At 38.4% G+C, this 21,235-nt stretch overlaps 2 protein-coding genes across 2 annotated transcripts in view; one reads left to right on the forward strand and one right to left on the reverse strand.

Annotated features, from left to right (window-relative positions):
- smap2 (small ArfGAP2) overlaps positions 1-19,856 on the forward strand; it is a 36,166-nt gene extending 16,310 nt beyond the window's left edge. Inside the window, exons 10-11 of the mRNA XM_042011931.1 lie at positions 6,620-6,626; positions 19,844-19,856. The gene's annotated coding sequence lies outside the window, so the exon portion shown is untranslated. The remainder of the gene's footprint in view (positions 1-6,619; positions 6,627-19,843) is intronic.
- Positions 1,150-21,235, reverse strand: part of rims3 (regulating synaptic membrane exocytosis 3) — a 50,031-nt gene continuing 29,945 nt past the window's right edge. The window contains exons 3-7 of the mRNA XM_042011932.1: positions 8,722-8,863; positions 8,508-8,620; positions 7,903-8,004; positions 7,685-7,824; positions 1,150-6,462 (exon numbers count right to left, since the gene is read on the reverse strand). Of these exons, the coding sequence (XP_041867866.1) occupies positions 6,250-6,462; positions 7,685-7,824; positions 7,903-8,004; positions 8,508-8,620; positions 8,722-8,863 (710 nt within the window). The 3' untranslated portion in view covers positions 1,150-6,249. The remainder of the gene's footprint in view (positions 6,463-7,684; positions 7,825-7,902; positions 8,005-8,507; positions 8,621-8,721; positions 8,864-21,235) is intronic.

The raw sequence follows: 21,235 nt of genomic DNA on the forward strand, positions 1-21,235 counted from the left end.
GATTTAAAATGCTTTTCCTCTATTAAAAATATTTTTAACTGCAGCCCCAATGGCAACATATATATATAACACTTGTTACACCTCATTCTCCAGAAGCACATTTCTGCCAGTATTCTGCAGAAATCTGATGCTCTGCTAAATCTGGCTTCCTTTTTTTTGGGCAGTTTCTTCAAATAGTTTTAAAACTTTTGAACATTCAGATTCACAGGCACAATCAGTTTACTTTATGAAGTCGTGTAATGGATAAAAATGTGTTTTCATTTTATAACTCATGCATCTAACAGTTAAGGACTAAAATTGAGCTGAGATATGATTTTAGAGGATGATCCTAAAGTTTGGCCAAAGAAACAGTATCCTGGAGTTAGAAGTGTTTTGTCTGTGCAGAGAATTTACACCCTCAGAGCAAAATATTAGTTTCACCTTTGTGTCAGGCAGGTGTTTCCTTTGTCATCATCTTCGCTGAACAAAACTAACATCACTGCATGCATGGTGGCTGCCCAAAGCAATATACCACTGGTCAGCTGAGGTTTATCAGGACATTTCTGATTTGTTGGATAGCTTATTGCTGGGTTTTAGTTTTTGCTTTTTATTTTCTAAATTAATTCCAGCTGTTATTTCTCTCATCTTGTCATTTCTGAATGAAGCAGTAGAATCATGTCATAGCCGTCAACAGCTGCTGGACACGCTGAGCACCCACTATGAATGTCATGACGGAAACATGGACAACAACCCTGATTTGTTGGAAAACTGACTATAAATAACATTTACTTCAACCACGCTGACATCATTTGGGTTTAAGTTGTTTAAGATGGCAAAGTTAGCTTAGCTCTCAATGCAGGTAAAATGCTGATTACTTGCAACTACTCCACAAAAACCTACTTAAAACAAATAAGAAATCTGAATAGATAAATTATGAATAATAATATCCTTCTTAAAGGTATGATTATATTAATGCTGTAAAGTTTGTCCAGTGGTGACTATAAATGTTGTGGCAACCTGTGAGAAAAACACTGAAATAAACACAAGAAATATTTGTGATTCAAATAAACTTTATTGACTTTGCGTCCAGATGTCAAAGGGCATGCAAATACAGGCTTCTGAATCCGAAATAAGTTGGGTTTATTTTTGTTTTGTTTTGTTTTTTTTGTTTTTGTTTTTCCCCATTTTGGTTCTATTTTCTTACAAAACTACGTGCACCGTAAGTAATCAATTTTGCAGCGTACAAACCACAAAAATACCAGTTTTACATTATCAAATACTGCACATAGAAAACATTTACAAAGCACAGGTATAAAATTACAGCTCCCTTTTTCTTCTTTGCCATTAACCATATCCTTTCATCAGACATCAGTCTGTTAACACTTAGCCCGTTTAGTCTGCGAACACTTGGTGGAAAGTTTAAGGCCAGTTCAGAAAAGACAACCGCTCACTTACCAACACCAGTGATCCAATTTAACTGGGCTGAGTCATTTGTTAGTTTTACAAGATGCTTTTTTAAACATCTTGACATTAATTGTACTACATGTGCTTGGGTGCATTAGTGTGGTCCATTAAATATTGTTAGAACTGAAGGTTTACCTCCTTTCAAAGTAAAACCGTTAGTTCTGATTTTGTGCTTTTCTGTGCTTGATAAGATGAAGGTTGTCTTGACGGTGGCGAGGGGAGCTACTACGGCCTTAAAATAGACTGACAGACAGCTAAAAAGGACAAAATGGCCACTTAAGAAACTTGTGCTGTGACATTTGTAGATGTGGACAAAGACAAACAAGAAGCAAAAGCTTACTAATATGCCCATTAGCTCTTGTTGACAGCTGTAACTCAGGTAAACAGACAAATGGATTTCATGCTTATTCTGGTTAAAAAAAAAAAAAAAAAAAAGAAGAAGAAGAAGAAGAAGAAGAAGATCTGCTGCTCATGGGTGCTTTAATATAGCAGATACTCACAATGCATTGCATGCCTTGTTGAGTCTAAATTGCTTCTAGTGCTTAAAAATGTTACTCAACCTTAAATCGTACTTGTCATGGTAACTCAGCTGATACTGTCTCCACATCAGCAGCTATAAGGACTGAGAAAGAGACAAAGAGCCCTAGCAACAGTAGAGGCTACAGCCAATCATTATTGCCAGAAGTATTTTTGAGAAAATGTAAGGCTAAGTCCATGCTACTTAAGATACAGCATTTTTAGACAATTCTGTTGCATCTCTTGGAATTGCCTTTTACTTTGCACTGGGTCATATCTGTCTTATAACTACGGCTTGTTATCATCATAGTCATGTTACCATAAAGATTAAATACAAGAAAACTCTTAGAGAAACCATGCTGCAAACATTTTCTAGATCAAAGTACAAATATCAGCTCGATAAGATAAACTTGAGAAGTTAAGTGGTGCAGGAGGGAGGACTGCAATCCTTTCTCGAAAGCCATCGTGGCGATGTAAATAAATAAAAATGCATTTCGCCAGACGGAATTCATGCTCGTTTCTAACATGGAGTTGTTCTCTCGGGAAACAAACAGGACATACAGAATACAGTACAGTAAAAGTAGGTGGCTTTCTGTGGCGAGAGCCCTGGAAAAAGTCATCAAAGTAGACAATATAGCAAACAGGATGACAAAAAAACAGCACTCCATTGTGGTGTAAGGATTTAGAAATACATTCATAAAACTATACACATATAGAACTTTAGTACAATATTCCAAGCAAAATACATTTGTCAAAACTTTCAGTTGTGTGCTACAATAGTGAAGCAATGTCTCCTACACGAAATAAGGCCATTGTAAACTTAACAAGCCCTCATTTTTGCAAAAAACCTAAAGGCAGGTCTTGCCCGTGTCACCTCTCTGACTCTATCCTCCTTTATTGAATAATATCTCTATCCTTACAAAAATAAAAATAAGCTTTCAACTCACTTTTCAAGCGATGATGCAGTTGGATTCTGACCTGTTATCATTGGGGTTTAAGTGGAAGCAAGCAGGTTTATGGGATCTACATTCCAAATATCCACAGCTTTTCCATCCAAAACTCTTAACCAAGCATCTGAACCACATTTTGGCAAGCTCTACATGTTTCCAACTATTAGCTCTTTGGTGCCTGCAATCGACACTTAGATAAGTCCAACAGCTTCTGCAACCGGCTACATGCATCCACCGTCACATATAACGACATCTCCCAGATCCACAACCTGCTGTTGCTTCGTAACTTTCAGATACATATTTAAAAACTCATTCAGGTTATCAAATAAATAAATTTACCCCCATGTGGGACAACGTTTGATAATCATATACCGTCACTCGCATCTTCCTGTCCTGCTATTCATTATGCATCACACAGTTCAATAAATGCAACTTGTCAAAAAAAGACACACACACACACACACACACACACACACACACTACACTTTGAAGAAAGGCAATATTCTAACTTCTTCTTTTGGTTGCTGAATTCAAAGGTTTTGGACAAATTTGGCAAATGCTCTCTGCTGCCATAAAGAAACTTGTTAAAGATCATATACATCATGTGCAGGGTTATTTAATACACAGCAAAGGGACACCATACAGTCTCATACAAGCTCTAAACCACTTGGATTCACACGGAAAAATTATTAACAGCTTTTTTCTAGTTTTTTTAAGAACTGAACATTCAGTGGAAAGGGTATACATCAATTTTTCTTTCTCATTTAATTTCTTCACTTATCATCCAAGCTTTCAGCTCCTCACAAACGGTACACACTTGAAATAACATGTGCACCGACCAAGAATCTTTTACATGCCAGTCGTCCATAACCAATAGCTACAAACCAGTTTAAGATACATAAAATTACTTCATACATGTGACCATACAAGTACTGATCCACCAAAGGATAGCTCCTCAAAACTTAAAACAAACTGGAACCCTGACCTTCTCGCTTCTTAAAAAGGGTTGAATGCTTATTGGGAGGGTACAAAAAACAACTATGACTCCCTGCCCATATTATACAAGAATGCCAGAGATCCTTTTATTTAAAGTCTAAGCAGAACTGAAATGGGAGTTTTGTTGGTTTGAGGTGTTTAAAAAGATTAAACTCCATAGAACAAACTTCGTAATTCTCAGACGACTGTGTAGTGATACAAAAAAAAATATGTGTGAGCTCACAAACACACAAGATTTTAATAAAGAGCTCAACACTTTTAATGCTCCACTAAAATATTACAGTGTTTTAATATCTTTATCCACAGACAAGGTTTGATGTTTGTTTCAGCTCAGAAAGATTATAATTACTGGGATACATTTCTTTTAAAAAGACACTGAATCGACAGAGAATATCTTCATCTAAAGAAAACAGGAAACATCAATAGGTTAGTTTGGCGTGCTGCTCCTCTGATGTAAGTCAGGATTCACACACTGCACATACAACAGTCTGTCTTCATGGTTTTTTTCTATGTTCAAATCTTAATTAAAAGCTTGAATTTACAATCAATCTGTAGTTGGAACAAAAAAAATATTAAAATAAATAAAGGTTTTCTCTTAAGAGGAATCAAAAAGATTCTAACGGAAGTACCTTTTACCACTTCTTACATATTTGTTTGTGACTAAGCCCAAGCTGTAAACGACGGAAATTGCTGCTTAGATTCAAGTCTAAAACCAGCATCAGGACTGACCTGCTTCAGCTGTTCCAGTACACCTCCACACTGAACTTTAAAAATACACTCGAGTTACATTTTCATGCTGGATTTCAAAGATTCAGAGAAGCGCAATGCAGTGTGGTTTAACCAAATAAAATAACATAAAAAAGTGGTCAACCATTACTGAAGTTCAAAATTCAAAAATACATCATTTACAGTAAAGTGCTGTCCAAAACGCCAACATACTGCTGGGCAGGAAATATAAAATCAGACTGCTGAAGGATGTGTTACCGACATAATGCACCTGAAACAAGTAAAACTACCACAGTCATGGCAGGTTACTGTATGTATGTATGCTAGCAAAGTAATACTGACGTAATAGAGATTAAACAGAAAAACTGCCATGAGAGGAAGGAGTTGTGGCTGTGGAGAGAGGCAGAGGCGTGCTCACCATATCCCTGCATCCTTCAACATGCAGGGGGAAAATCTTTGGGACTTTAAGATGGGGAACTAAACTGGAGTGTGAGACTGTAGCACCCCCTGTATGTAGAGCACAAGAACCCCCTCTCACACTGCTAACTACTCTCCAATACTCTGAAGATGAAGCAGCATTGGTAATGTGTTCAGCAGCGAGTGTGTGGCTGGCTCACTAATTTTGTTCTCTTTTTCCACTGATAGCAATGATAGTTGCCAAAGTCGTATCCTTCCCCTTAACTCAGTGCAGTGCTCTATTCTCGGGACAGTTTGCAAAACAAAGCGGCACTATACTCCTGTTACACTGGTCAAGGCAAGCTAAATAAAAAGATTGAAGCGCTTTAAAAATGTGTTGCAAGCAAACATGCAGAATGCAGCCAATACATATATAAAGACAAATAAGTATTTAACTATCTATTTAGATATATATCTCTAGATATAAACTCTGCCCTGTGAAAATTATAGAATAGCAGTGTTGCTACCTCACATAATAGCCATTATGTGAATATCCACGTCTGTTAGCCACGTATGTTTATGTGTTTGGCCTACCGTTCTCAGCTCATGTGTGTAAAATGTATTGTCTTTTTTTTTTTTTTTTTTTGCATTACATCTAAGTCATTGACTCTGCTACATATCCATACTTTATATTGTCTACTAGTTCACCTACTACTTATAGTAATAATAACAACAATAACAATTGCTTTGGTTTTAAAAAATAAAGTTTTTTTTGTCTTAGTTTGGCATAGAGAGTTTAGAAACTGGCATTGGGATGGCCCTGGAATGACGCGTGCCACAGAGATTTCGTAACTTGGAATGCAGGATGTGGCACATGGTGAATCGTGGTATGAAATACTGAAACAGGTGAGTGAAAAATGCTACATGTTTGGTTAAACTGTGTCTTCTTTGAGTTGGATTTGCTGATCGTTTTGTCCGTGGGTGAGAATATGAGCGTACAGTAAAGGATGCTGTCCGGTAACAGATATGGCAGCATGTTTTGTGTGTATGTGTTAATGCGGACAGGATTGGCTGTGTGTCGAGTGTGTCTTTCTGCAGAAGATGTGCATTTGTTTGTGTGTGTGCCTTTCTGCATTACACTTTAAATGCAGTTGTTGTGTATATACAGTGTCTGTGTCTGCATGACTGCCTACGCTAGTGTATGTGGGTGTCTCTTGGGTGTCTAGGTGCATGAGGGGCTGGTGGCGCTCTCCAGGGAGGACTGGGAGAGGCGTCTGGTGAGGGGTCCAATGCTGGGGTCTGCCAGAGAAGAGGTAGGGAACAGCTTGTACCAGCCGCTGACTGTGGCAGACAGGTCCAAGTCCTCCAAAAGGATCTGGGCCATTCCCATGAAGCACTTGTGGTCCATACGCCCATAATCCCCCCACACTATTACCTGGAAGAGAGATTACAGAAAAATAAGCAACTACAACCTTTTTCTTTTTTTTTTCAAAAAGCAAATACACATGCTTACATCTGGGAATGTTTTTAATTAGAATTTACTAAAGATTAGATAGAGCACACTTTACAGAAACACACTTTTATCAGTCATATCTCACACTGATGCTCTGACTGACCACAACCTGCAGACATAAAGAAGACTGATCAATTTTACCTGACTGTAAGATAACTGGCAGCTTATTCTTAGCCCACAGACCACTGACTAAACACACTGCTAACGGCGTTGAGAAAGAATTTAGTCTGGTTTAGTGGGGGCTGCACAGTGGTGTGGTGGTTAGCACTGTCAACACACAGTGAGAAGGTCCCTGGTTTAAACCATGACCTTTCTGTGTGGAGTTGGTGTGGTTTCCCTGTGCATGCATGGGTTTTTCTCTGGGTATTTCAGCTTTCTTCCTCAGCCAAAAGGCCAGCTTGTTGGTTGGTTGGTGTCACTAAATCATCGCTAGGAGTGAGTGTGTGAGTGGTTGTTTGTTTCTCTGAGATGGGCTGCCAACCGGGTACAGTCGGTGTAAAAATGATCTAACAAAACTGGTTTTCTAACTGCACTGTAGGCTGTTTTTTTTATTTTTTTCAAAACATTATCCAGAGAAGCTAGGTCCCTAGTGCAAACTAAGTGTGACTGAAACCTTTTTTATTATTTTTGGTCAAACAGTACATGGAAAATATATGTCAAATTATGAGATGAAAAGGTTTTAGGTGACTGCAGTGTCATACCACATCATTGTAAATGCAACCAATGTGTATAAAACTTTGTACTCTGTAACAGTGTATATCTTTATCATCTAACTATGTATTTTTTTAAATCTAAACATAATCATGTACGTGTGTTTTCACCATAAACATGTATGTTTATCACCCAAATCATACCAGCTGAGAGCAAAGTAGAAAAGCAAGTAATGGGAGAAATAGAAAAGTGAACATCAGCCCTCAAATAACTGCATGGTTTCATAGCGCTACCACGCCCGAACACATATGCACTGCCTCTGTAGCCAGCTCGCATCAGCAGCTCATCAGTTCAAACTGTCAAACAGTCCCCAACAAAGAAGCCAGACAAGAGATGAGGAACTTCAGTTACTAAATATGAGCAAACTGCAGCGACTTTCAGGCCAAAATTATGAAGGGTGGGAGAAATGAAAGGAAAAAAAAACTTCACTCACCTGTAGGACTTTGCCCTGAGGACTCTCATCAAACAACAGAGCCTGCTGGTAGGTGGGGTCCAGAGTCTTCTTCACTACTTTGGTTTTCTTCTTGGCCAAACACACTCCGTTCTCCAAGACATATACCTTCACATAAGTTGCTAAAGAAAGAAATACAAAATAACCCTGCTGCATGGGCTGAGTAAAAAAAGTGTAGTTTTAACAGGTGCAGTCAGTACCTGGTATGTTCTTAGAGCCTGGTTTTGGGATCAACCCTCTGGCCTGGTTGACTTCCACCTCCAGCTGCCCTCCTCTGTCTACCATACCTACATGGATATCCCCTGAAAAGAGACACAACCACAACAACAAAAATATGAATAAAAACAGCCAAAACTCCAGTCATTGGTTATTGGGTCTCAACTTTACCGTGCAGTACTGCTGTCTACCAGCAGAGGGCCACAGAGAGCTGGAGCAGGACTGTGAACCAGCAAGTATGGAGAAGCACACTGCTTTGTTTTGTTGGTTTTCATAACCAGTGACCTTTACATGAAAGATATATATTTTGTGGAAGTATAACTCACTCCTACTGAGTGAATACACGAGTAATGTGTGCTATTTTTAGGATGCACCTGTGCACCTAAGAGTTTGCACATCAGTAAAATATTATTAAAATGTGACACATGCCATCTGTCATTGCCTGTAACTGTCTGTCTGACTGACTGTCATGATGTGCACCTTAGTCTTTGTTTCCTTTCTACATCTGCAAAGCTTAATTTTAAATCACAGAAGATGAGAATAAAGTGGGCTGAGCTGGTGATGCTGGTCATCTTTCTTCTTAGCTTACCCATAGGGGGTGTAGCTAGTGTTTGTCGGCCTACAATCTGGGCAGGGCCGAGTCCATCCAGAAAATCACTGAACTGGCTCTCAGGCCCTAGGCGTGTGGTAGGGAAGACGAACCTGGGAGAGAAGAAACATGAACAGCGATGAATAGATAGATACAGAAAATATGAGTGGATGGATGAATGGTTGGATGCAGGAACAGCTTGTAAGACACTCACGTTCCATCAGAGCTATTTGAGTTGGTGCTACCATCAGTGGAGTCCTTGCTGCCCTGCCGTGTTACCCTGTTCCTCATCTCCACGGCGATGCCAGTCTCTGTGCTCCTCCGGATGGTGCTGCGGAGCTTCTTTGTTCCACCGTCTGAAAAAAAAATCATAGCTCACTTATTTAAGCTGCCTTATTTCAGCAAGATAATCCATCAACTATAATAATCAGAGGAGGAGTCTGATAAGGAAGTCAGGTATTACACAGAGCCGACAGCAGCATGATTAGTCACTCACGTGAACCTTCAGCACACTTTGCAAACAGGTGATATAAAATAATCTGTCCCTCATGCTCTAAGCTGACCTCCAGCTTTCTTAGCTTCTTGCAGTTCATTAAAAATATGCATCTAAAAGTGACAAAGGACGAATGCTTCTGTGACTTTCCTTTTTTTTTTTAACCTATCTTCAGAGTTTACCATGTCAGAATTACCTCAATTCACCTTGACAAATCTCACCACTATTTATTCTGAAGCAAGCTCACTTGAGCAAAAAAGCACTCACACTTAATATCCACTGGGATGTCCCTGTGCAAATGAAAAATCTCCCCACTTCCCAGGTATTACTATACTCCATTTTAAACGCACACAAAGCCCATTTGGCAGCTGCTGCTGTGAGCCAGGAGTAATAATCTTTTGGGTGGACTCATGAGCTTCGAGTTGTAAGGCAGTAATACACAAACTGGCAGCACGAGTAGTGTTCTGGGTGGCAAGGTAGAAAGAAAGTCAACAAGCTGAGGACAGAAGACAAGTAGTACGGGGGTGGGGGTGTGGAGGTATTTAATCTTTACAACTCTGCTGACGCTGGGAAAATGAGAGCAAGCTCAAGAGCTGCTCCCAAAAGGAGCTTTCAGGACATCATCCTCTGTGATGACACACTGTGTCTGAGTGACTTGGGGACGTGAAACTCAATGTGGCACTTACTCAAAAATATAATGGTAATGGAGGCAAAAATCTATCCTAAAGACATCATGGCACTTTACACATGCACAGTACACGCACACACAGACTCATGCTATTATACTGAAGCTGAAATAAGTGAATTTATCAATTAGTCACCAGGGAGAAAATTAAAAAGCAACTGCAACCCTCAGCTTCTAATATTAGATGAAATAGCTTCAGTTTATCTTTAATAAATACACATCAATCAATTCTGTATAATCAAATAATTTCAATAAAATGCTCAGTTTAAAGTAACAACAAGATGTAGGTTTTGTATTCATAATTTTGCTTCATGAAAAGCCCCCCAGGCACAATTATTAACATTCTTCTGATAAATTTAAGCAAATTAAGCACTACATTTTGTTTGACTGTATAAAAATAAATGAGCTGATTGCTTTTATTTTCCCTTTTAAATGAAATATGCCTTTCTGCTTCTTTAGACAGAGGGGACCTGGATGGCTATGTTGAAGGTATCTTGGGTTTGAACTGAAGTGCACACCCAGCTGCACAAAATAATAGTTGCAATTGGACCACTTTGAACTGACCAAAAGTGTCTCCTGAATCAAAACCTGTTGAAAACCTTTGAAGACAGCTGGAGTCTCCCACTGACAACACCTGCAGCTTGTAGGTGACTTTGCAGGTGTTGCAAAGCTTGCAGGTATCACCAAAACATTTCAGCAACACTCCCCACTTATTAACAGAAACATTTTAGTTTTAATTCAACATTTAAATTTCAATGTAAAGAAATTCAGAGATTCTCAAGGAAAGAACTTATGTGTTAGACAGGAGTTGCTTAAAACAGAAGGCTGAGAACTGTTTAACTGAATTGTGAAGTAAGACTGTTTAACTGCTTTTCATCTGGTTTTTGTTCTGGATTTTGACAGCAAGTCACAGATGACAAATACTGTATATGATACAGTGAAATTGAGCATATGAGGCAACAACCTCACATTAAAGTGACGCTACTGAAATTAAGCAGATTTTCATACTTTGACACAAAGGCTAATCCAGCATGTCTTGCATCCTTCCTGTTCCCTGAGCTCTTTCCAGTGAGTAAAAGTCCCATGTTGACTCTTGTCTTATCTTCTGCTCTGTCCTATTGCTTTTCTTTGCTGAATCAGCCATGGTGTGCATCCACTACTATCAGTGTGACATAGTGCCATACAGCAGTGATTTCCAACCTAGTAATTTCCTTGAGGGCCCCCTTCATGCAAAAACTAAAAAGCTGTGGACCCCCTGCCCCACCCCATGCTTAAACCATGCTTGGTTATATGCTTTCATTAGCGAGATTCTCACCATAAATACTGTATTCTAGCTGAGTTCTGTCCTTGGATGAAGCCAAAGTTAAAATAAGGCGAGACACTACAGGTGAATACAGTAAAATTTATAACTAACTGGTATCACCATGAAGCTTTCCTGGTTTATTACTATTATTTTTTGTATATTTTCTAAAATGTTATGTTTAAATATACAAATTATGTATTATATTCCCCAAAAAGCACCAGTCTACATATATTTCTAGGAAAAAAATCACCGCCTCCTCTCTCCTTTCTGAGCCAACGGCCATCCTTCACTACAAATAGCTACAGGAAGCAAACAATGGCCGCTCATATTTTACTAAGCAAAATGGCGGAGAGCAGAACAAATTGTTTACTTGCAGACAATTAAGATCCGACATTAACTCTAACAAAACTATAGTTGTTGGCAGAGAAGTTATTGGATAAAGAAAGGGACATAACCTGGATTAAGGGCCTTGTATCGCCAAAATGGAGAGCAATGCGAGAGCTAACGTGGCTACAATTAGACTTGGAGCTAGCTCTTCTCCTGGACAGTGAGTAACAACATAAACATTAAAAGTTACTTCGACATATTCCACAAAATGGTGAAACTATTTTGCTCAGTGTGTTTGACTTTGCATATTCCTTTTTTCCTTTTCACTTTTTTTTCCCCTTTAAAGGAACCATGATAGGGAGATTTATTTCCTGTTGTGTTTCTGGTAGGTTTTAGGAGATGTGCAGGAATTCCCAGAAGTTTTCCCTTTTTTTTCTTTTTTTTTTTTTTTTCTTTTTAATTTTATTTTAGGACAGCACACCCCAATCCTAATTCATGGGCCATGAAAATGTGCACATTAGTGTCAATGGCGACATTCGGCCCTGTTGCATACTAAGGAGGAGAGGGAGGGCAAGTTATTCTGTTATGAGCTCCTTCACAGACTTCACTTAAGAAGCAAACTGCTACAAAACCATGATTTTATTCCTTGATCTCTACTCTGAGTCTTGTCCCTGCCCAGTTGGGGCAAATTAATCTGCTGATCTGTTCATTCCAACATGCAACGTGAACTGTGAGACACGCTGTGCTGCTGCGCATTGATCAGCTGTCCCCACACTTCTCTTTTGATTGACAGCTTATTGTAGCTAAACTCACAGATATTTCATCAGCCAATCTCAGTGTTTATGTCATCCTGTCTCCTCCTACACAAATGTTACTGTCATCATCTCTGACAATATTTTAGACGTCTTTCTCTCAGCATTTTGTCTTTATAAGTCCCATAAAAATCTAAACAGGAAATAAACGAAGTGTGTCACATGACCAAAATAATGTGATGACACTGTCAGAAATTGAGACCAGCCAATGAGAGTCCATAACTAGCATAAAAAGTTACTAATACAAGGGAAATGTCAAGTTTAGATGAGATTATTATCGTTCATCAGAGACAGACATTTCAAATGATGCCAAACTTGACGGGCTGCAGACAACCACCGCGGTGCTGTGCTTTGTGTAAAAAGGCAAACTTTAGGTGAATTTTGAACAAATTTAGGTGTGCATCCATTTAAATTTTCATTAAAAGGAACACCTAAAATGTTAATTTATGACAATTTCTTCAGTCTGAAAGAGAAGACATAAGGGAAAAAAATTACCAGGTGATGAAAAAACAGGGTTTTTATCTGCTATATAGCCTATAGCCTTACTTAAATAATGAATAAATAAATAACTAGGGACAAATCATCTGCTCTGTGGCATTTCTCAGACACGTTTTATTAATTAGATGTTGCAGGAAAAATCAAGATTACCAGGACAGAGATTAAGTGCTCTACTACTCTAGCTCCACCTGCTCACAGACCTCACAAAACCCCAGTATGTGGATGGGAATTGACTGGATGCACGAGTTGTAGCCTTATAAATGATTTTGTGTTTTGTTTTTGGACTAAGGATACATGTGTTAAAATATTGTAGATTCCGATGATCTTTAGGAAGTGGTTTAAAAAGTTAGTTTTTTCAGGCTCCTAAAAAGTCAGTTCCATGTGAACGAAATGTCCAGATGTTAATTAAATAAAACTTGAGCGGACATGCTTCAACTTGTCTCTGTGAGGGCATGGTCTTAACTTTTAATCACAATGGCTCTGAATGGTCAAACCTCAGGGACCCCCTGCGGTTTTTGGGGGACCATTTGGGGGTCCCTGACCCCAGGTTGGGAACCACTGCTCTACTGCACAAAAAAGCTGTCTCATAATGCTCTGGGCTGGAACACAGAGTTGTAAAATATAGTTTCTCAACGCTTGTACACTGCAGGGCAATGACATAAATGTTAGTGTTCCACCAAAACAAGTCAGAAGCATGGAGTTTTAAAGTCAGAAACTTGTAGTGCTGCTTTAAAGCTGGAAAGTTCGGAGAAGGTCTACCGCTTTACATTAGCTTTAGATAAGCAACTAGCTAGCTAACTATTCTGCCTTCAACATGGAAATGTGTTGAAAAAATTGATAAATTTTGTGAAAGGTGAAGGTGAACAGCAACTTCATTGCGAACCTAGTAACCTATCAGCAGCACATTACAGAGCTCCAAGGGCAGCACCTCAAATTTAGAGAACTAAAGTTTCAGGGGCACCTGTGATCAATGGATGCTGCGTGGATTTACTTTGTGTATACCTGCAGTGATAGAAAGCTTGGGATCATTGATAATACCATTTTCATTATTCTCCTGGTGCTTTTACAAATGAAAACATCCATATGATTATCACATGATCATGAAATAAGCTGATGGCTGCTGCCCCCTAATAAACCAGTGAATTCATTTTAATCATAAATTGCATTGATAGTAAGCAGAATAAGGAGGAGTAAGCTTAGTGCCATGTGAACCTCATAATAAAGTTAAAAAAAAAGGACAAGACCTACAGAGAGGACTACAATAGGCTTAAGTGCCATGTGCACACATTTACAGACACACATGTAATCTAAAAGTTTCCATTTTTATTGAACTTGCTAATTATAAAATAAATTACTGGTTATCAACAGGTTACCTTAATCAGTTTCATCACTGCATCTGTACAACTCATCATGGCTGCAGCTATGGTCGTGGCAGAAACCCGTGCTCTAACAAAACCCAGATAGTTCAACGACACCCTGTAGTCACTCCAGACAACTTTTAACATGCCTTTGCTCACTGTCACAGGGTAAGAACACACCCCAGTAGAGCCATCCCATCTCATTAGCCTGAGCATCTCCAGTCTCATTAAGTATCCTCACCATGCCCGTCTCATTGCCATGACAACCACAGACACCCCTGCATCATCACCATCGCTATGGAGATAAACAAAGGCAAACAAAGTCACTCGATGAGACTTTGGGGAGTTGAGATGATGAGGATAGAGGGTTTTGAATAAGGTATGAAGAATGACACAGTGGAGGGAGACCAAATATTGAAGAGAGAGTAAACGGAGGAAGATGAGAATGATGGGGTCCCAAGAGTATTTTGGAGAGGAGCGCTGCCTTCTGATGCTTTCTATTTATAATCCTACAGTGAAGAATATTTCGAACAGACACGTGTGCACGAATGTGTGTGTGTGTGTGTGTATCTTTGTAGCATGACACCAAGACAAACTCCATGTGCGCCTGCTGCCATGACAACCCCCACCCTCAGGTCTGGACCCAGACATGCCACCTGAGACAACTGGCGCCATGGTGACAAGCTTATCCCCCATCAATTTTTTCCCCCCCCACAAATTTATCAAAGCAACATTTTAATCGAATTCATTCAATTTACCTAAACTTAATCCCTCTCTGTAATACTCACCCTAAATCTACTGTTGAGGAATTTGAAATAGTGAAATGATTAAGTGTGTATGATATATTATCATAGTCAAAAGTGTTAATGATGGTTAATGAGTCTGTCAAAACAACCTTACATATGAATTCATTCACAGAAATAGAACATCTTCAACAGAAAACTATCAAGAAGCTATTAATTTAACTTCACATCCACTCATTAGTTATTTCCGTCAACCCCTCCCATCTCGTCAAAACAACCCTCCCAACTTCATAGTCCAAAGGAGTGATCTCTTCCTTCCTATTTAATCCCCTCCTCCTCGTCTGAGCTTTCCCTCCATTCGTTTCCATGGCAATGCCTTCTGCATTGCACCAAGAGCCCCAGCCGGCATGTTCGCTTATAAGCTTTTCCCCTCACCCTGTATCTTTCTTTGCTTATTTGTCCTCTTCACAAGTCTCAATCCTCTATCAGCCACCACTTCTTTTTTCTTCTTAAATCTCCGCCTGTAACTATTCCTTCTTTTACAGCTGTTTTATTTCTCGGTAGCTTTGTCTTCTGCTTGCTTATCCTCCTTTTTCTACTCTCACACACAGAGGTCTATTTCTCTGTTTGTTTTAGGTGTTATTTTATTTTTCTCTTTATCACACAACTCTTATTAACCCACTCATCACTTGCCATGAAGTATTTTCTGCTGGGAAGTGACTCTGTTATTCAGATTCAACATCAAACATACACACACATATCCTGGAAGAAGTATTTATTGGTTGATGCCATTAGGCGGCTAGAAATGACATTATATAATGTGCTAGAGGAGGGGTTTTCTTGGTCTTTGTGCACTACAGAGCTGTTTAATTGTCTCCTGTTGGCTTCACTATGATGAATAATACCTTGTGCCTGGAAACACATTCATGAATCTCATTGAAATGTGCAGCCTGGGGAGCACTTACATGTTAAAAACTTTTTTTTTTTTTTTTTGTGGAAAAAAATTTAAAAAAATTCTGCAAGCACTAATGCAAGTTAGATGTTTGATAATCATGATAAGGCAAGAGCAAGCCACAGGATAGAATAGACGAACAGGAAGTGATGAGGATGGAAAGAATTAATAGCTTCAGTGGTGAGAATTAATAGCAGAGAGGGAATAAAGATAGGTGGGATTACTGAAAACGCCAACAATGCAGAAAAGAGCCACGCACTGTGACTGAACACACACTCATGCACAGCTTTGTGTGTGTGTGTGTGTGTGTGCTCAGCAGATCATTAAAGCTGTTCTGACATTTGGAGAGAACACTGATGAAGCCTCTCTCATTATATGCTGTAATATAGAATGCTGTTTTTAGACTCCCTGGCTGCGCTGACATGCCTATTGGATGCACCGGTGACGGCAACGATCCACCGTGCATAGCAACAGTAACCAAGGATGGGTTTTGGAGATGAAAGATCTGTTGTGGTATCTTTACCACTGGACCCCTGCTAAATTTGGACCACAGGGAGATTCAAGGTTGAAGCTTAAGTAAGACAAGAAATTCCACAGTATATGTGGATCTGTGATTCAGAGTCATATCCATGCATCATACAGTCTCAGTTTACAAAGATTCACATAACTATTAAAGGGACAGTACTTTTCTGGCAGACATTAGGAATTTCATTCAGCACTGAACAGGTCAGCCAACACATCAGCAAAAGACTCTACAAACTTAAATCTTGTGTGGATGGTTTGATGGTTTAATACACTGCAGGACATTTATCGTATTGAATATTCATGTTTGAGAAAACCTGATCCATGATTAGCAGTATGCTTTCCTCAAGGGAGCATCAGCAGCCCAACATGTTCCAGTTAGGATATAGCAACATCCAAGCCAGGATCCAACGACAGATGGAGGACTAGTGGAATCTTCCTCTTGGCCAAATGACTCATTATTGTCTATAAAACTGATTCATTTTGAGAAATGTGCTTTTTTTCTGCCTCTATGCAATTATTTTGGATAATATTAAACATGCTTTGCCAAGTGCATTCAGACACAAAAACAAAGAGTAATGATCTTTTTTATTTATTTTTTGGTTTATTTTTGCCTGGGTTTAAGATTTGTGGATTGTCTTGTTGACAATGTAATTTCTGTGCTTTACACATTTACGTGCTGATAGGTAGATATTAATTCCTATGAGACAGGGCCAAGCTACTTAGTTTCCCTAATTAACAGTGATTTTGTTAAGTTAGCTTACTACTAGCTTACACACTGGCTACATATTTAGAGGTAATGAGGGTGAAATTTAACTTTTCAGCCAAGGTGTAAATAAGCATATTTTAAAAAAAGTTTGTTGTTTTTACTTTTTGAGGCTAACAGTTAATAATGCTAACACTTTGGTGTTTGCATAAAACCTACTCACACAGTAAGTAGCCCCATTAGATTAATGAAAACAGCTTTTGAATAGTGTATTTTTGGTTTTATTCTGTCTGTGAGCCTTTAAAGGCCTATGTTTATTTTCTGACTCCTTCCTTGTTGGCTTGTGTGTTTTTTCCATTACTATTTCACTATAATTCAATCATTTACTGCTGATATCCCACTTTGCTAAGATGTGCAATTCTTACCTCTTCAAAAGCATACAACAATATAAATGTGGCAGAGAATGGGGTGTAACCTAATATCTCAGCTCTTGCCATGTCTTTAATGATAATGCAGAGGAATTTTAAAAAGTCTAATCTTCTGTTTCATCCTTACGAGTGAGAAATGGTGTGTGGGAATTACACCAACAGCTCAGAAAAGGACAAGAGCCAAGAAGTGGCCAGTGAGAAGAGATTAGCCTCTCTCAACACCACACTGCATAGGAAATGATTTCTTGGAATTGAAACTTTTCATGTATGGCAGGATGTCTTTCAATGAGGTAATAAGCTGCACAGGCTCCCATCTAATGACAATTAATTACAAAAAGGAAAAGACTAATCCAGTTCAGATGCAATTTCCCCTTAATCACTCAACTGTTTGGCTAAAGACTAAATGATGTTAGATGGCTATAAGAAACAAGAATCAGATTGGTAGAAATGGAAAGTTTTCTTTTCTTTTAAATAAAAAAAATAATAAAAAAAAAAACAACCACAAACATAGCAACACAAAGAGAATACATCTGTGTTTTGCATTAAAAAAAACTTGCTCAGCTGTCTTGACATATGGTCTGAACTTCTGCTAGTGTATGAGATAAAACATATTTCCTTCTAATATAGTTTATTTTTAGCTTATAGTGAATCTTCAGTCAAAACAAAATAAAGAGAACAAAACTCCCCAAACACTCTAAAGATTTAACTCAAGACATGATTTTTCTCAATTTTACAGATTAGTTTTTCACTCAGACCAAAGAAAAGATAAAACAAAGCTAAATCTTTTACAGGGGTTTTCAGCAGCCACCATGTGCCATGAAACAGATTATTAAAATCAGTTTCCAAGCTGTGTTTAAATTAGCTGGGAAGAGATGTAAGAGCGTACTTCTGCCAAAAGCTGCTTTCTCGATCTGCCTTTTAAGCATTTTATGAGTCAACAGGCTTGTAGGTGTGAGGTAACTGTAGACAAGTGCAATGTTTTCTTTATAATAAACTTAAATTAAATATGAGAGCTTGAAGAAATAAAAGTAACAGTCAAAGACGTCCAAGCTGCCACTGACAACTATCATATACTGTATAATTAAAGAAAAACTACTGTTTTACAGTCATTGGACAAAGCTATCATTGAGTTTGGTATTTATTTTTAATATTTTAGACATGTTTAAGAAAACAGGTTAAATAGCTGGCCAGCAATGAGTAAAATGTTTAGCAGCCCTATCCCATCAATGATGGTGCTAATTTGTTTACTTCATGCAGTCATCTCTATGTTTCAGTGGACCATCACCAAACAAAAGTTCTTACATCGTTTCTTTGTGCAACGCAGAATTATCATCTCATCACTGAAAATGGCTTTAATCCAGTCATCAACAGCTCATGACTGTTTCTTTTCAGCCTTCTTTAACGTTGTTTTTATGACTTTATTTAGGTGTTGGTAATGCTTTGTGTATTCTATAAGTAAATCCCACTTTCCTAAGCCAGTTTCTTACATAGTCACAAATATCAACTTTGAGTTAAGCCAATTTTTTTGTACTCTAATTTAATTGCATGCCAATTTAAATATTAAAATGTGTTTTAGAGATGCAAATTATATGGTGACTCCTTTAGGTATGTTTTAAAAAGCCTGAATATTTAGCTGTTAAATTAAATTGTTTTTTGTCATATCTGGAGTTAATTGATTTTTTTTTTTTTTTAAATAAAAGCAATTTCCAATAATAAATTTAGTTTCCAGCAATTATAAAAATGTGAATGTAAATTCAACACACTTTAAAAAAAATTAAATGCTGCATTTTTAAACTCAGTCTTGTTCAGTTTAGCGCAGCTTAGTGTCAGAGCTGTTTTGTTCAACATCTAGAAGCACACAGCAGAGGAGTCGACTCGCTTTAAAGCAACACTAGAAAAGTGTGTGAATCTTAAGATCTTGTCCTTTTGACTTATTTTGAAGCATGCTTATCTTTTACTTGAGCCTAAAGTAGCCCCGAAGTGCAAAGGGAACGAGACACCACAGATCACATCAGCCTCGCACCACCTGCTTCACGTCTTACACCAACAACTAGACAGCAACCCACTTTCACCATAATAAACCTAAAAATAAAAAGACAGTATCACCATTGCAGATAAAAGTTTGAGGGGAAAAAATGTGGCAGAGCAACATGGTTTGATGTGGGGCAGCCTTATATGAATCGTTCTATTCTAAGAGAGAATAGTTATATCTAAAAAAAAACTAGAATATCTAGAAAACCAGAAACTATCTAGGTTACATTGAATAAATTCACATTTGGTCTGGATACAGTGATTTACGAACACCAGCAGGCCTAGTGACCAAGAAAGTAACAGTTGAATGGTTGAGCCTGTCTGCCTAAGAATAGATCATAAAGCGTGGATGAGCTGGTTGGCAAGATTGAAATAACGTGATAGGTCTGAGCGAAAGTGAGAGCCAAAGAGATGGAAATGAGGGGAGAAAAGATAAAGAGGATGGGAAATTAAGATGTCAGCAATCTTTGGAAAACACAAAGAGAGGAAACTAAAGAGAACAGTGAGGGGAGAAATGAGAAAGTGATCACTGGTTTGCTAAGCTGGGGCTTTAGTAGCATCCAGAAGCCTTTGTGGGGAAGATAAAGCTTTCATAAACATGAGTAAAGTTTGAGTATGCGTGCGTCAGGAAAGCCAAAGAGCCAACAGGCTTCAAAGGAAAAAGGAGGTGATGTGAAACTGGAACACAGCAGCAGCCTCATCTGAAACAGAACATTTAAAGACACAAGAAGTTGCTTTAGGTTTTTTTGTTTTGTTTTCAGTGAGTCACAGTGAATATAAATAGCAGTCAAGTGTAGATATCCAGTGAAATAGGACAGTGTTACCCTAAAAAAAGTTTCACTGGTACGGTTTCCAACAATTCACAGCTTTTATCCACTGCTGCTCAAGCTATTCAGCCTTTTTAAAGCCGTCTTCAAATACAAGTATTTCTCCTCAGGGGTGACTTTTCCCTCGAAGGATCTGGTCACAGCAAGCTTTCCAAGATGTCTCTGCCAAAATTCCTAAAAGTGTCTTTGGATGCTGTGACTCAGAGCTAGAAGTAGGGCATGAGTGAGTCACCCTGAAAACACCCCAAGTTCTGAAAGTGCCAGGTCTGCTTGGTAGTCCACTTCTGAGCCTAAGAATAAAATGTTCCTTTTAAGTTTAAGACATATTTAAATCATTCAGCTTACCAAACTAAATCAGACATGTCAGAGAAGCTGAAGTTAAAGGTCTTTCAGGCATCCAGATGGAAAAAGAATACAGAAAACTTTATCCTTGGCTATCTCCCCTCTGCATCACATCAACCTGTCCAACAGAGTTATCTCAATGAGGGGGAGCAGAACATTCATATCCCAAGTACCCAGAACACTACAAAGAGTTTTTTTTTTTTATTTACACCATAGTTCAGGAAAATGATTAAAGTAGAACTACAGTTAAACATTTTCCCATTAACATCCCAGCAAATACTTTCCTAAAAATAGGGACCAAAAAGCAGCAGAATGACAGTTGTTGAAGGAGAACTAAGGCAGAAAAATACTCCACCACAATGTATGTTAATATAAAAATACTTTACTCAACAGACTGGGGCGTCCTTTGTCACATGTGCTTTTTTTTTAACCAAAACTAATTAAATGAAACTGGTTATTAAAATGTGCTTTAATTCCACTGCCAACACAATAGTTATCCTTAGGCTATGTCCACACAAAACAGAGTTTTTCCATCTAAAATGAATCCCATCTGCATACTCTTTACAAATAAATGTCTGTCTAAACAAAAGCACACACAATTAAAATACTCTCAACGTCATGGCAAACCAAAAGGTGGTGATGTAGCCCTGGAGGCATGTTGGCCAATCAGAAGTCTTCCAGTGAATGCAAACAAAATTGTG

Source organism: Melanotaenia boesemani, chromosome 17 (genome assembly GCF_017639745.1).
Source record: "Melanotaenia boesemani isolate fMelBoe1 chromosome 17, fMelBoe1.pri, whole genome shotgun sequence".
Classification (NCBI taxonomy): Eukaryota; Metazoa; Chordata; class Actinopteri; order Atheriniformes; family Melanotaeniidae; genus Melanotaenia; species Melanotaenia boesemani.